Source organism: Helobdella robusta (genome assembly GCF_000326865.2).
Source record: "Helobdella robusta unplaced genomic scaffold HELROscaffold_1, whole genome shotgun sequence".
NCBI lineage: Eukaryota > Metazoa > Annelida > Clitellata > Rhynchobdellida > Glossiphoniidae > Helobdella > Helobdella robusta.
The window spans coordinates 5730973-5748209 of NW_008703570.1; the positions used below are offsets into that span (position 1 = coordinate 5730973).

Here is a 17237-nt window from a genome sequence, read left to right on the forward strand (position 1 = left end):
TAAGCATGATTTTTTAGCTTCAAATATTTCACGTAATCAAACATACCGGTTGCCAACGAAACCGAAAATCACGCAAAATTATGTTACATCTATTCCATTTGTAACAACAGAACCGCAACAAACAGTCAAAAATAAAACTGCTCAACAGAAAGCAACAAGTTTTAAAGCATCCAAAAAAGCATCTCATTTGAAATCTCACTTTAGTTTTTTACCTCCATTGTCCATTTCTACAAAAACACGGGTTCTCAAAATTCGTTTCAACTTACGCAGCGAAACATATGGACAAGCTCGGCAAAATCAATTGAAATGGCAAGAAGCTATTTTGGATCAAATGAAACTTTTTAAATCTCGTTTCATCGACGTCGCATTTGTCGCATCAGATTCCCTGGAGATTGAGTTGCGAGACCATGTTGGAGGTGACACCAAATACTTTTCGTTGTCGGTGGTGGCCATGATGATTACAGCTACATTGGCAGGAAGTGGCGGATCTTTGGACCATGTGGTACTTGCTTACACTGGTGTCGTAGCGGCTCTTCTAGCCATTCTAGGTGCATTTGGACTATTGAGTCTTTTTGGGACAAGTTTTGTCAACCTGTGCAGCGTTATGCCGTTTTTGGTGTTAGGTTTGTTTTTTTTATTTAGTTGAATGAATTTGTTTAACTATGATTATTATGTAAACAATTATTTTAGCTTCAATAATGGAATCTTTCAATCATTATATTTTCAATTAAATCAATCAATCAATCAATCAATCAATCAATCAACTAGCTTGTAAATAGTTTAAATAGTTCAAAGTTTTTATTTTTTTGAGAAACAATATTATGATATCATTGAACAATTTTTGCTTATAATACTTGATTTGTTTAACCCACTTTATCTGATTCCTCTGAACCAGAGAAATATAGTAAAACTTTTTATCGGTATTCTTCAGTTAATTACCGCTAATTACAGTTTCACATTTGACATTTGTTTAAAACAATTTTTCAAACATTATTCATAATTTAAAAAAAATCAACTTTAACTGTGTTAAAACGTGTGAATTGAATTTGAACACAATCCTAAATCAACGCTTCTCTATAACGATGCCATGAAACATTTTAGGTCAACCGCTGCTTTTGGGACTCTATCATTGTCACTACACTTTTATTCATTTCTTAAAAAGTTTTTAGAATTGTTCTTTAAACACCCATGGTACAAAATTCCATGAAAAGCAATATTAAAGTTCATGTTACCTTGATCAATTGCGTTATTTCTTTAAAAAAATCAAGCTCTGCTAACATGTAAATAATTGTTTTTTATTTTAAAATTTCTACATTTATAACGTAAATTTGTATCACAGAAATAACAGATGAATGTTCATCTATAAACGCCATTTTATTTTTTATCCATTAAACTCTGAAGGGATTGGAGTGGATGACATGTTGCAATTCATCTATAAACGCCATTTTATTTTTTATCCATTAAACTCTAAAGGGATTGGAGTGGATGACATGTTGCAACTGTTGATAGAATGGAGAAAAGTTTCAGCTACAAGTACACAGGATGAAAGGTTGTCGAACACGTTAAGATCGGCAGCAGTTTCAATCACCATCACCTCCTTAACTGACTTGCTGGCATTTTGCATTGGAGCCACTAGTCCATTCCTTAGTGTCAGAAACTTTTGTGCGTGTTCAGGTAAGATTTTATTGTTACAATGTGTTCAATTGCTGCATATAACAAACTCGTTTACTTTGAATGTATGTAATAAATAAAATGATTTTTCATTATTACATCTTGCGATCACTCAAGCCTAAACTGTCAGAATATTTTGCGCCAATTTTAAATAATGCTTATGTTTCCAGTGAGGCTAACATTAGAAGAAAAGGATAGGACAAAGTCAACATAAATGTCTGCATGCAATTCTTTGCACATGTTCTGCTTCGAATCGTCAATATTTTTCGACTGATGTGATTTTTGCTTATTTTAGCATTACCAAGTGAATAAAAAAGATTAAACGAGAAAGAGGTTACGTCACCATGACTGCTGCCGGCGTTGCTGGATGCAGGCGCACTTGGAATGCACGTCAACACCTGTTAGGACTCCGCTATTGATCTCAGTAAGCACCGCACGTAGTTGCTTACTATACTCTGTTATGTTATTGATGTCTCAAGCGAATGAAACTGAACAACAGAATCAATATCATAATTACTCACGCCAATTAATGTTTTAAATCACATCGGTTCATAATTTCCTTGACATTTATTCCTCAAAAAAGCAAACCTTTACATTTTAAAACGGGTTCAAATTAATAATAAATACTTTGTTAACGTAGTTATAAAAGTTGGAACTCAGAACGAAAATTGATTATATTATAGCAAATTGGGAGCAAATTTAAATATTAATAAGATATTAAGATTTGGTTATATTTATCATATTATAAATTTTGATATATGAAAATTGAAGCTAAAAACTGTTATCGCCAAGTGTTTGTCCAAAAAGATGTTTTTAGAAATTATTCCGACAAATTAATCATATTTTAATGATTTCTTGTTTTTAATAAACTTTTTTTTTCAAATATATTTTGGTTTTTAAAATATTTAAAAACCACTCATGTCTTAAAAAAGGAAATTTTTTATTTTTTTATTTACTATTATTTACATTTTGTTTTATAAATCATAATTTTATGACGAAATTTGTAAAAATAACGTAAAGCTGTATGTAGAAGTTAGAGGATGCACATTCACAATCACCCAAGAACTCAAAAACTAAAATTTCACACATCAGCACGGCAGTAAAAAGGTAAAGAGTTGGGTGTACAACTTTGTACAACTCTTCACTGCTGCCAGTAGATTGTTTTATTGGATACAGATTGTGCAAAAAATTTTATTTTCTGGTTAAATAAATTATTCAGAGATGAAGTTGTCATCCATCATACGGAAAGTGTAAAATAAGAATACAATGCTAATAATACCCTTATTTTCCTTAAAAATGGCTTTTATGACAATCTCAACTCTTATTATTATTGTCACTAGTCTTTTCATTATCGGTCACAGGATTGAAAATTACAACACATTTATTTGCTTGTGTGGGCCTCTGGCGCCTCAACAAGTGTTGCTGTTGTTTTGTGATTAATATTGGGTCGGCAACCTTAGAGATTATTAAGGTTTCTTTTTTGTCTTTTTTATTCCCAGTTACTAAAAACTATAAAAAAGTATGAAAAATTGCTTCTCGAGTTTTTTTGATTTCATTTAAAACGTGACCACAAAATCCTTTATTTATATTATGTGCTTGATATTTAATGCTGAATTAGCATATTATTGCTCTCGGTTAAATGAAGTCAACTGATCTATTGATTGTGTCACTCATTTAGTTGTCACTTTTCGTGATCATCACTGCATCTTCCACATACGTCAGATGTCTGCGCTCTGCGACTAGAGCATCGTAATGAGCATATATGCTATGCATCGCATACTTCGCAATCAATATCTCATCAACTTTGAAGCAGCAACGATTTTCCGTACACAGTCATCTATTTTTGTTTATGAACATTATTTCATTCTTTGAGAATCAAATCTGTAAATTGGAATGCTCTGGTCAGGTTTTATATCGTAAGTTAGCTCCACGGGACCGCGCAAGGCTGCAGTGAAACAGTTGAATTTTTTAAGCGTTCTTGAAAACATTATACAATTTGTTTTTTTAAAAGGAATTATATTAATACTTCAACAGTACTTTGACAGTGACACATACATGACATGTATGTATGTAAATACATACATAAATTTTTCTTATATATATATATATATATATAAATATATTTATATATATATATATATATATATATATATATATATTGCAATTATTGATGAAAATCATAGCATGTTCGGCGTTAGTTAACTTCCAATTTAACTTTTCCATTTTTCTAACGGTTTATCGTAAATCATTTTCAAGTTTCTTTAGTTCAAAACCAAAATTTTTGTTAATTTTATGCATGATAGAACAAAAAGCTTTTTTCGGTATTCCTATATCATCTTTGGTGTTCAAATATAATTGCATTTCTGACAGTCTTAATCCAATATATCCATATATATATATTCTGACAGTCTTATATTTGTATATATGTTTTTATATATGTAATAATTTATGAATTACTGCATTAATTATGGTCTTTCTTTTACCAGCATATATATATATATATATATATTTACTTGTTTGTCATTGTTAAGGGGTGTCATTGTTATATTCACTTGTATATATGTATGTACATGTACGTATGTATGTATGAATGATAAAGTATTTGATTTACATTACGTTTCGATTAATTTCCTTGCCTGCCAACAACTGTCGTTTTGTTTTCTACATTTGAAAAACTAATTTCAATTAGCGCTGTATAACTACGACTACTACTACTACTACTACTACTACTACTACTACTACTACTACTACTACTACTACTACGACTACTACTACTACTACTACTACTACTACTACTATTACTACTACTACTACACTAATATTAATAATATTATTATCTTTTACAATTTAAACATCCCGTCGTCTAATTTAAGATATATTTTTGACTCATTTTATGACTATAATTGAATTAGTTTTTAAACATTAAAAAAGGATTTTTTTTTCTTTTTTCAGGTCTTGGAATTTTTTTGTGCTACATGAACCAGCTGACATTTTTTAGCGGATGTATAGTCCTGATATCAAGAAGGAGCAAGTGTTGTCAAAGAAAAAAGAAACAAATACCGCAAGAATCACTTTGCTTAGGAAATTCGGTGAAGAGAAGCAACGACACAACAACAAGCACCATCGTCGACATCGACAACGACATGGATGAATCTGCGACCGCCGAGACCGAGCTGCTCAACAAAACTGAAGATGATTTCCGAATAGTCAATGAACCGACGGATAGTCGAATGATGATTATCACATCTGCTTCAAACGACTGTGAACAAAATGTTAAAGATAACATCCCTGCAGCTTACAATAATTCAGTAATTCTTAGTAAATCAACAGAAAGCAACAATGAAAATCAAAACACACCAACAAATGAATATCAAATAACGATATTGCCGTCAACACCAAATATGGATTGCCGAGCACAAAATGACGAAGTTCAATTAGCCGCACCTTCAGAATCTGCTTGCACGATGATTACTTCGTCGACATCTTCAACGCCTCTTATCGCAAAACCATCAAGTCATTCTCACGCGGAAAATAAACCGATCCACAGGAACACGAGCGGGTTATTCACCGCCCTTCTGACAAATGTTCTGACGAATGTACCGTCCGTTGAACATCCAACGTCTAATGCGAAAGATTATCCTCATCAACTAATTGCCGACGACAAAGTTTTGAACGACTCTTTAAAACAAAAGATTCCAGGCGGTACTTATGATAATTGTTTTAAATGCTGCGGTTTAACGTCGTGTTACGAACGATTTCCTTTATCTAAACAGTTAAACTCATGCGACAGAAAAAGTTTTTCGGCACCTGCAGTTGGCATCTGCGAAACGTTTTCAAAATATTTTTCAAAATATTATCCCAAAATATTGCTGCACTGGGTAGGGAAAACAATAACTGTAATTATTTTTGTGGCATATGTATGTATGTCAATATACGGGGTAACGAGGTTGGAAGAAGGTCTAAATTTGGAAGCTCTTGTGCCTTCCGAACATTATTATCGGCACCATGCCGTTATAGATTACAAATTTTTTCCAAATTGCGGTATAGTAGTTACGTTTGTCATTCATCAGCCGATCACCTATCATGAAGTTAGAACTCAGGAAAAAGTGCACTCGTTTTTAAAAAGCGTTGAAGCATCAGATTTTGTGGTTGACAATTCTTCCGTTTCATGGTTGGAAGCTTACAATCACAGTTTGATGTCTAAGGACAAGCCAAAGCGAAAAGTCTGGAATGCTAGTGAATTTGGAAAAAAATTACAAACCGAGTTTCTTCCAAAAAATTTTCAATATTTAGCGGACGTAAAGTTTTCAAAACATGCTAAATCGCCTTGGGTAATTGAGGCTTCACGATTTTACGTTGTATGTCATCGAACAAACACATCCGAAGACGAAAAAGATTTGATGTTAGAAATGAGAAAACTAGCATCTAATTCATCACTGCCTATGAAAGCATTCAGTCCAAACTTTGTCTTTTATGAGCATTACGCGTCCATTGTAAAAAACACTCTGTTGCCCGTTGGGGTGACCGTTATAGGAATGTTATTTGTTGCTCTCGTCTTCATTCCTCATCCTATTGCGGTAACTTGTGTGATAGGATCGATGGCAAGTGTTGTGGTGGGAATGATGGGATTCATGCAACTTTGCAGTCTTGCCTTGAGCGCCATCACAACCATGCAAATAATCTTAGGTGTCGGAATATGCGTCAGTTTTACGGTCAGAACCAGTCACGCATTCATGACTGCAACAGGAAAAAGTCGAAACGAAAGGGTAACATCGGCTTTGGTGAAAGTTGGAGCTTCTATTTTGACAGGAGCTTCTTGTTCTTCGCTTTCTGCCTTTGCGTTGTATTACGGATCTTCATTTATTTTTGCTTCATTTTTTAAAACGATGGCATTTGCTCTATTTTTAGGTGTTTTACATTCAATTGTCTTCCTTCCTGTAATGCTCAGTTTCGTTGGACCAAGGAGAACCGGCAAACCTCGCTTGTTCATCCCGACTACCGCACCATCTTCGACACCCAGTGCAGATAGCAACGTGGATAGCAAAGAAAAAAATTATTCAAGTTGTACGTCAAAAGAAAAACTTGAAAGAAAATTATCACAAGAATCCACCACATCTAAAAACTCTTTCAATACACAAACTGTGAAACCTTTGAAATCCTCTCTTAGTAATTTACCTCGTGTCTCATCAAAAAGTCTTTTATTCTCAAACTCTAAAGATGATAAAATAAGCGCTGAGAGTGCAAACAGCAACGACGAAGAAGCCTGCACTAAAAATACAAAGCAACATAAAGTTTCATTCAAACTTGAAGATTCGTTGAAACCTCAAACAGTGCAATCCTCTGAGTTGTCTCTTTGTGAAAAAAATTGTGATTGATTTGTTTTATGAACTTCATTGAAGTTGTTTATCTTATACACAAGTATAACCGGTAATGTTCACTTGAACATTTTCAATTGATTATTATTAGTTATATTGCTACCTCTGATTAATAAATAATTTGAGAAATGTTTTATTCAACATGTCCCAACAAGTCACTTAAATGCAATTGATTGTGTTTGTATTCATTTGACCGATACAAAACAGCCAAATAGCTTAATAATAATAATAATAATAATAAATGTTTTTTTAGCAAATATATTAACATAAATCATCATTTAGTGAATGGATAAAAGCAAGCAAGCTGCGGTGTTTTTTGAAGTAGGCACCAAACACAAAAATTAACATAAGTCCATTTGACAAAAAACTAATGTTAGGCAAAGTCAGTTTTAGCACATTAAAAATTAATCGAAAGATGCCTCATCTATTTGGTAATGATAACTTGGGTTTACATTCCAACCGCTGACACCAGGGGCGCTCATGTTGACAGCCTGGCCGTCGACGGATATGTTTAATATGTGCCCCTCAAAAACTTTTTCGAAGGTGTTTTGCGTGTAGGACTTTACGTGGCTGCCCCCACCTTCAACATAACATTACAAAATAACATTGCTGTGTTGAATCGGAAGATCAAAAGCACTTTAAAATTTTATGCAATAAATGAATTCTAAGCATGAAGTGTTTATAATAAGTAATTATAATTTGGTTTGAAATATTTCTACCTATGATTAAATGTCCAAGATGTTTTTGTATCGGATGAACTTCATCAGTTGCACGCTCGGTTCTGAATGAACCGTCAACTTCGATGAACATCCTAGATTGGTGCCTGTGATTTACAACCAAGCATGAAAGAAATTTCATTTGGTAGTAACAGTAACAATAATTATATAATAATAATAATTATTAAAATATGACAATTTATATAGCGCCATACGCATCATACGCGGGCGGCGTGGTAGTATAGTAGTTATGGCGTCTGGTCCTAATGCTGCAGTGTCTGGGTTCGAACGCGTGTTCACATGTACTGTGAGTGTGCGTGTTGTTTATGCCTGTTAAAAAAATTAATAATAATAATGATAATAATAATATCGCACATCTCTGCTTCAGAAAAGCTCGGAGCTGACGAACTCATTTAGAACCCATTTAGAAAGTATATCAATATATTAAGATGTTTGTAACATTATTTGGGTTGACACGGTGAGGAATATTGTCTCGTCCATGGAGGTAACCCATTTCAGCCATTCAACCAATTGGAGAGGCAAGTAAGATTTAGCGGAAAAGAGGGCAAGCGAGGCTCTTGTCCTGGGTCTCCAAAAAATGACCTCTATCTACAAGCAAAGATTCACGCAGAAAATAAAAAGTATAAACTACCACAAATCAACAACCGTTATGTTTTTTCCTCTCAAAAATGGTTTTTCGTAACTTCACCGACAAAACTTGTTTGAAATACTGGTTTTAATATAAAAAATAATATAAAAAAAGTAAAAAAAGCTATAAAATAAGTCGTCAAATATTTTAAAAACCAATTGACGTTTGACGACGGTAAGAGTTTCTACTTTATCTACTTCCTAATCCAGCCCTAGCGTTAGTGAGGTTTATAAAATTCTCCGAAGGTTGAAAAAATACCTAGTATGTTTGAAACGAGACATGAAGATAGTGGTTTTTCAATTGGCGTTTAAAAGTTGGAAATGCGATTTTTTAAAACAATGCAATAAAAAACTGAAAAATAGCTGTAGCACTGGAAGAAGAATGGAAGAACTGACGCGAGGAGGTTCAATGAAAATGAATCTGGCAGTTTCGTTTTGAACGGTTTGCAGATTTTTAACAGAAGAGCGGAGTCAGTTGTAATTATCGAATCTCAATAGAAAGAAGCAACAACTTTGTGAGCAGAAGTTGTTATTCCTTTTTTTCACTTCTTCAAGCAAAATTCTTAGCTGTAGCATAAGATTTGAAACTGAGCAATAACAATAAGATTTTTAATGGTAGAAGTACTAGCGTGCAGAAAATGTTTACATTTTATTTCGTTTTAGCCAGAAAAATGTTTGATAAATAAGTCAACGATAAAGACTCTGGCAGACGCAGAATCTGCTACAAAGTGTAGAACACTATAAAAATTACTAAAGTAAAATTATAAGAAATATGAAAGAAAAAGACCTATAGATGAATATAAAGTTTATTACATTAATTAAAAACTAATATTAAACTAATTGCGTATAATAATTAGTAAGATGAAACTCTCTTAACCTTATGTCATCAACCTGGGGTGTATCACACCCCAGAGGGTATAAATAACTCTGTATCTCAGATATTTGAACAAATTAAATTATATACCTTTGTGACATCTTATAACCTTTCTTCACCTAGAATATGGCAAAATCTGGCTTAATTCAAATATTTGGTTTTGAGTATGTGAGCGTTTGAAGTGTCTTACGGCATATTTTGTCAGCCTGAGGTGTCCTACACCCCAATAGTCTTGAAGTCATCTAAACTAAAATTAGTATTGCAATAATGAAATAATAATAATAAATGTGAAATAATAATAATAAATGTTATAGCATCAATATAACCATGGATAATTACTTCACTTTATGTAGTCTCGCCGAAGATCTTTTGACCGTGAAAACTACCATTGTTGGAACAATGCGAAAAAATAAGCAAGATATACCAAAAGAATTACTTCCTAATCGATCAAGGGAAGAATTGTCATCAATATTTTGTTTTGACAATCAATTAACATTGACCAGCTATGTTCCTAAAAAAGGGAAAGCAGTAATTCTGCTCTCCAGCATGCATCATGATGCTGCAGTTGATGTTGACAACAACAAACCAGACATTATTGATCATTACAACAAAACAAAATCAGGAGTAGACAATTTCGATCACCTAGTTGGACTGTACAGCTGCAAACGAAAAATTAGCAGATGGCCAATGACACTCTTCTTTAACGTCATTGATGTTGCTTGTGTTGCAGTATATGTTGTTTGGATAGCAAAAAATCCACAATGGAATGAAAAAAAGATGCACAAACGAAGATTATTTTTACAAAATCTTTCTGAAGAGCTGGTAGAAGAACACCTTCAACGACGAAGTGAAAATCCGTTTGTTATGCAGAAGCAAGTGAAGCTGGCATTCAAAGCAATGAGTTTTCAACCAGCCATAGCAGTTCAGGCAGAGCAACCAGAATCTTCAGGACAGAAGAGATGTGGCAATTGCCCACGCTCATCGGATCGGAAAACCAAAAGCCGATGTTCATCATGCGGTATACCATGTTGTCAAAATCACCACAGCCGTCTGGTTTGTGAAACCTGTACTGAGGCTTAAAACGACAAATAAACTATAAAACATTGTTGCTAATTAATGAATATTTTACAGTTGCCTCAAATAATTAACTTAGGTAAGACTATTGTGAAAAGTTATAATATAACATTGTTATATATATATATATATATATTACAATTTATTCTAAACAAAAACATTGTATTTTTTATCAGTTTCATATTATCTTGTTTATATTATGTTCAACAACATACTTAGAAAACATTATTCCATCATGTTTGAACCTGGGGTGTAGGACGACACCCCAGGTTGACAGAATGTGTTACAATATAGGGTTGACGACATAGGGTTAAAATGATTGGAGCAACTGTTGCATGAAAAACTGAACAGACAGAAACACATTTGTATTTAAACATACACGCACACGTATATTTATATACCTTTAAAGGATAGTAACGAGAACGCACTCCAGCATACAAATAGGCATACTCTTACACCTGCAGACACACATCAAAATAAATAAATTCGTACACACATGAACGAATGTGCATGCATACACGCATATACATTTCCACATGAACAAACGAACGAATATGCTCCGTCATACATATACACACGCCGAATGTGTCGTCAAAAAACTCCAACTTGCAAACTACACAACATCAGGCGGATGCTTCCATATAGGTAGGGAAGGAATGGGTGATTTTATGAAAACTTTGGAAAAAATGACAATGTCTTATGACAGATTGAATTTTTGGAGTGTTTAAATTTTGAACGATCTTCTATGATTTAGTTCCATGCAATATATGGCAAGTAATGCTATACATGTTGTTAAAATGCTTCATTCGTCTTTATATTTAACTCTGTATTAAAAAAAGATTCAGACATTATCAAAATCACGCCAAATATTTTTATTCACCATTTTAGAAAAAAAACTTTTAGCTTCTTTATGTCAAATAATTAATTGAAGTAGTCAGACCAAGAACTAGTCTAAATCTCGTCAATATCCAAAAAAATTTCGGAATCTTATCAGTTTGATTTGAAACTATTTTAGGCGATGCATTATTAAAAGAATGAAAAAAAGAGGCCCAACATGAAAACCCCAATCAGCTTTTTAAAATGTGAAAAATAAAATGACACACACACACACACACACACACACACACACCACACACACACACCTCACACACACACACACACACACACACACAAACATTTTGTAATCAAATTTGAAAATTGTGTACGTGTATGTATGTGTGTAACTTACCTGCCGAACAAAATGTGGTGCAGAATTCCATCGCTGACCTCCACCGGAACTGAGCAGCTAGCTTCGAGTCGTTCGAATTTTTCTCTTTAAAATCAATAAAACATTGAGACCGTTGTAAAGTTTGCAAACCGTTAAAATCAATAAGAAAATAACTTGTATGCAATGGAACCATTTTGATGGATGAACACAGCCTGGTAGATGCTGGCTTCAGAGTTGGAATGCCAAAAAATGAGGGTGTTTTTGTCCGTCGTAACCAAATCAAAGCTCCATGTGGTGTCATTCTGAAAGAAAAATTTCGTTTCAGAATATGAGAAGTATTTTACCTATTTCAAAGAACAGAAAATGAAGAATAGTTTTTTTAAATATTAAAAAAATCTTATTGGAAAAAAATGAATAAACACAATTTTTAAGATTTTTCTTTTCCTTTCAATTGCTAACCGTAATATTGATGAGCGTGCCAATATCCTTAGCCTCCAATGAAATATATCCACCTCTCATTATTTCAAATCCTTGCATTTTGTCGTAAGCTTCGTGAAATAATTTTTTCACAGAATTATAAAATATTTAAAAACGTGTTTATGTTTTTAAATAAAATTTTTTTTATTGTAGGAAATGCTGTTATTTAAATTCTAAAAAATGTTTAATGTTGGAGGTAGCGAAAAAGTTGGTTTAAAAACACTTTGATGTTGTCGTAAATCAACCTGGCCGAATGCACCAGGACTTTTTAAAGAGGACGCCATTGCAGACGTTATGAAATTTAATAATGTGATTATTGTTAAATAATCAATTAGATAAAACAATAATAAAACAGCTGGCGCCAAAAAGAACTCGAACAATTCTACTATAAAAAATGTGATCTAACGCGAATCTTAAAATCTTCTTTACAATTAGCGAACTTATTATAATATCATTCACCATAAAAACTGTAGTAGTAAAACTCAGCTTGAACGCAAAAACAGTTTTGAAAAGAACCCACATGTTTCGCAGAGCTCTCCCGTAAATCCAATCTTGCACTGGCATGAGAAATCATGGAACTCGTGTGCAACGCATAGAGCGCCATTCAAACATTCTTCGTGGCACTGGTGGTCAGGATCAATGGCAGGTAACATATGCCAAGGACACTTTGTTCCTTTACAGTTATTCAAACTCTTTTTAATTTTTTTGAGAATTTATAATGAACGCATGCCGCATAACAAATGCTTGAACCAGGGCCACATATTTTCCATCCGACTTATGAATTTTTGCGTTATAAATTTGAAAACTTTCCTATTAAATTTTTAATAAAATAATAATAATAATAAAAATTTGTGAGAGTAGTGACATGAAGAGGACCTTGCAAGCAAGGAATGCTGGATTCACACTGGGCACCAGTGTAGCCAGGCTGGCATCTGCACGTGTAACCCTTCTCGCTATGATTCGGCAAACACTGGCCCTCGTGTTGGCATGCATTTTCTGAGCAGACTTTACACTCATCGATGAAGGAATAAAGATGGTTCTCTCTATCCATCTTAATGATTTTTCCGCTTGACTTTATCTGACTGATGCATCCTGCATAGAAGCGTCAAATATTTTACTTCTCAATTGATCACAGATGATGGAAGTACAGGTTATTTAACCTTTTCTAAAATACATCTTTTAATTGATTATATGTGATGCAATTGCCATACATTACATCAAAAAATGAATAAGTTTGCAATGTATTAAAATTTACCAGAAAATTATAATAATTTTCAAACTCAACCCCGTAAATAGAAATTGAGAGCTTTTGTAGTTGTATTAAAAACGTCATAATATATACAAGAAAGCTTCATGTTTGAGCCGAAAGTTGAATGCAACACAACTCAATATTTAAAAGGTTCTATTCCATTATTAACATTTTTAATGAAATGAATCGGATGACAACATAATTAAACGGGATGCTATGTCTCACACAGATCATACAAATCTAACAAATAGTCAATTAAATTGTAATGTGTAAGCACATGTTTTTTGATAGAAATATAATAATAGCCTCATAAGTTTTCACAGAACCTAAAACGTTACGACACGTATTGCATATTTTACAAACCAGTGAAAGACTGAACTTGTCCATCAGAAACATTAAATTGGTCATCTGGGTAGGAGCCAAGGATAAACCGGTCCAGCGGCTGATGGTGATGATGGGAGACCGCGATGTCTTCATGGACAACTGCCAGCCCGTTCACACGCACATACACTGTTATGTTCAATTCATTGGTAACAAAACGATGGCAATTTTATCAAAGCAAATAAATATTGATTAATTATTACTTATCGACTGCTAATCATGCCTTACTCGCACTGCAACAATTCAAGTGGTAAAGTTGTTATGGTTCTGTTTTCAATTGCTATGTAAAGTTTGCTAAATAGACAAAACCGTTTTGGTTTTATATATCTACAAAAAAGCTGAGTCAAAAAATGTTGGTTATAAATTAATCAATGTTGAAATCTTTTAAAAACATTAACACGGGTTTAATAATTCTGCCTGTACATCGTAAAAAGCACATCTTATAAAGAATTAGTACAAAACGGTTCCGCAGTGAGAGAACTAAGTGATATAGTGATATATAAATGATATAGTTTTGTTCAAAATGTTTGACGACAGACGTAGCAAAAACTTCAGTTAAGAATCATTTCCAGCTATATCTACATTAATTTTATTTACTTTCTTCATTTATCATTAACGAATGCATTTAAATTTATTTTTTACAATGAAAAGCATTTAAGGTTGGACAAAATAATGTAATAGGAAACTAACAAGTGCCTTGATTCAGGATACGGACGCTGACCCACTCCTCGTACTGCACCTCGGTGAAGAAACCGACAGGACGACCGCCGACATCAGATGAGATCTTCAACTGGTTGCCATGCACAAAAGCATGGATGAAACTGCCGTTGCGCGACAAGAACAAAAGGCTGCCTGGGTGTGCACAAATATTTTTGTTGCTAAACACACGCTCACATTCACACACATGCATGCATATTATATATATATATTTGCCATTCTATGACAGTCTTAATCCAATTTGTATATATATATATATATATATATATATATATAATATATATATGCAAGAGATTTTGCAGCTTCTAGGGCGATGGTATGAAACAACTTGCCGGATTCATTGAAAACAGATGATTTAGGAACTGAAAACTTCAAGAAGAATTTGAAGACTCATTTATTTCATCAACGAGGGTGAGCTAATTTATTTTATGATTTATTGCATCCATTGTTTTGGTCATTTTAGTTAATTATTGGAAAGTGCCTTTGAAAAATTAACACTATTATTTTTAATTGGCGTTTTATTAATGTTAAATAAATATATATAATTATATTCATAAATAATTATATATAATTATAAATATATATAAATAATATTTTTTTGGGTTCAGACTGTCGTGTATATAGTTATTTAGAAATGTCACCGCATTTTCCGCATTTCAAATGCGGTGATATTTCTTAATAACTGACTGTATATAAATAATATATATATATATATATATATATATATATATATATATATATATATATATATATATGTTGGTAATAGACCATAATTTTTACAATATTCTATAAATTCCACCGAATGGTTGGCGTTAATATTTCCCTAATATATACAGCAAGGTGCACTGACGATGATTCATTCGGAATCAAAATATAGCCTTATTTGCAGCATGAATTCGAAAAATAAGTTTATTTTGAATTTTAATAAACTAAACGTGAACCAAAAAACTTTAGTGAGAAAAATCGAAAAAACGAACTACAAACATATTAACGCCAAACATTCGGTAGAATTTATAGAATATATATATATATATATATAACATTGAGCGAGAAGCAAAAATAAGGCCAGTTGTCTAGGTCTGCCCTCAAAAGAACACATCTTAAAAAGGTCTTATTAACAGATTGCTGAAAAAATTAAAACATATTAGCTCAATTTTAAACACAAACAAAATAAAAACCTGTAATGAAACATTAATAATAAATGAAGAAATAAATTACAAGTTCAGCAAAGATTTATATAACACAAAGTAACATCAAGTAGCAGAAAATAACATAAAGATAAATTGACATGAATTAACATGATAACTCAAAGTCATACCTTCAGTCTCCGCTTTAAAACTAAACTCCAAGTCCAATAACTGAATGTCCAGAGGTTCGAGTATAATGTAGGAAAAATATTTGGAGTCGAACCGAGGTATAAAATCTTAAAAAATAGACTTAGCGTTTTAAAAATAAATATAATATATTTTTAACCAATAATAAAAAGGAAAAAATTGAAATGACTGAATGGGATGGAAACAGAACGAACCAACAGGTTCAAATTTGAAATAAACTGTCGACTGGCCCAAGTCATTCATAGCGGTGCAATAATAGAAATCTTTTGGTGAACCTTTGACACTCAATGAGGAAACATAATAGCGGTTTTCAATGGAAATCTTCCTGAGAATGAATCATTAACATCCGTGTAAAGATTAAGATGTCATGTTTGTTTTACAAAACATACCAATGTAACAACAATGAATTCAGAAATAATTACGAAAAACAAATTGACGTCTTAACGTGAATTTTGTTGAGAAATTGTAGAATGTAGCTTTTTTCACATTTATTAATGCGATGTACTAAAAAAATAAGATTTAAAATTGAACACTAAATAAAAGTGGATGATGCCGAATCGTAACGGCAATTACTACCCAGAGGAAAAATATTGTCCGTTTTTATTCCAGGTAATAATGGGAGGAGGACTGCTTCGGACAGGACAGGACAACTGCAGAACATCCTCCGTAGACGCCACATACATTGTTACCAACTTCTGAGCTACATAAGGTGCATCTGACCAATTTAAAATTATTATCAAATATTTTTGCGTTATATAATTAATGGATTGCTTAATAAAATTTGTAGATAAAATGTTACCGAATCATTTACATTGACAATAATGACTGCTTCTGAGAAATGGGACGATGAGCTGAAGAACTATATATTGTGCTAACTAACTTCAAAAAGATATTTCTTGGTCGATATGTCAGAATATTTTTGCACATACTTGGACGGCAAGATGGCGTAGCGGTAGAGCGCATGCTCTTGTGGTGCAGTGATCTGGTTGGATCTGGTTGGAAGGTAGAGATTCCCGCTCATCACACGCTAAACTGTTAATGCATTGCTGCAAGACTTTAAAAAGCGTCGTTGAACGCTACAAAAATATAGTGAAAAATTGATAGATACATCATAATGCCCTATTTCAGACCACATTGAGACAACCGCTGATGGCTTCCAATTGATTAAAGAATCAAATTGAAAATCGAGTTATCTTGGGCATCTGGTTATCTTACTGGTAGATTGGTGCGGGTCACCGATTTTCCTGGACGATGTCAGGCAAAGTCATCTGAAGATCAGCTCAGTTGTGGAATGATCCTTCAGTGCATTGGAAGATACAATATAGTTGCTAGTAATAAGTTTAAAAACGTCTAAAGCATTTTTATTCCAACAAAGTCAGCCAAAATAACCTTATTTAAATTTTGTAGTTTGTTGAATTTGTGTTCACTGCAATCTATAATAATCAATAATAAATGTAGCCAACTATTTGACAACAGCCAACAACAACTAATTAAAAACACTAGAGTGCGAAAAA

The 17237-nt window shown here is 33.0% G+C and overlaps 2 protein-coding genes across 2 annotated transcripts; one reads left to right on the plus strand and one right to left on the minus strand.

Annotated features, from left to right (window-relative positions):
• Positions 1-499: 499 nt before the first annotated feature.
• On the plus strand, positions 500-7198 carry HELRODRAFT_93299 (hypothetical protein). Its single transcript, XM_009010925.1, has 4 exons — positions 500-623; positions 1474-1674; positions 4624-4760; positions 5445-7198. Exons 1-4 carry the CDS (start codon positions 605-607, stop codon positions 7044-7046), a joined length of 1959 nt encoding a protein of 652 aa, XP_009009173.1. The 5' UTR covers positions 500-604; the 3' UTR covers positions 7047-7198.
• A 10-nt stretch (positions 7199-7208) lies between these two features.
• Positions 7209-14419, minus strand: HELRODRAFT_187878 (hypothetical protein). The gene is made up of 9 exons (XM_009010926.1): positions 14363-14419; positions 13655-13801; positions 12919-13134; positions 12563-12715; positions 12025-12113; positions 11740-11867; positions 11587-11670; positions 7766-7869; positions 7209-7626 (listed from the first exon to the last, which is right to left on the minus strand). The coding sequence occupies exons 3-9, from the start codon at positions 13091-13093 to the stop codon at positions 7451-7453; spliced, it is 909 nt and encodes a 302-aa protein (XP_009009174.1). The 5' UTR covers positions 13094-13134; positions 13655-13801; positions 14363-14419; the 3' UTR covers positions 7209-7450.
• Positions 14420-17237: the final 2818 nt, after the last annotated feature.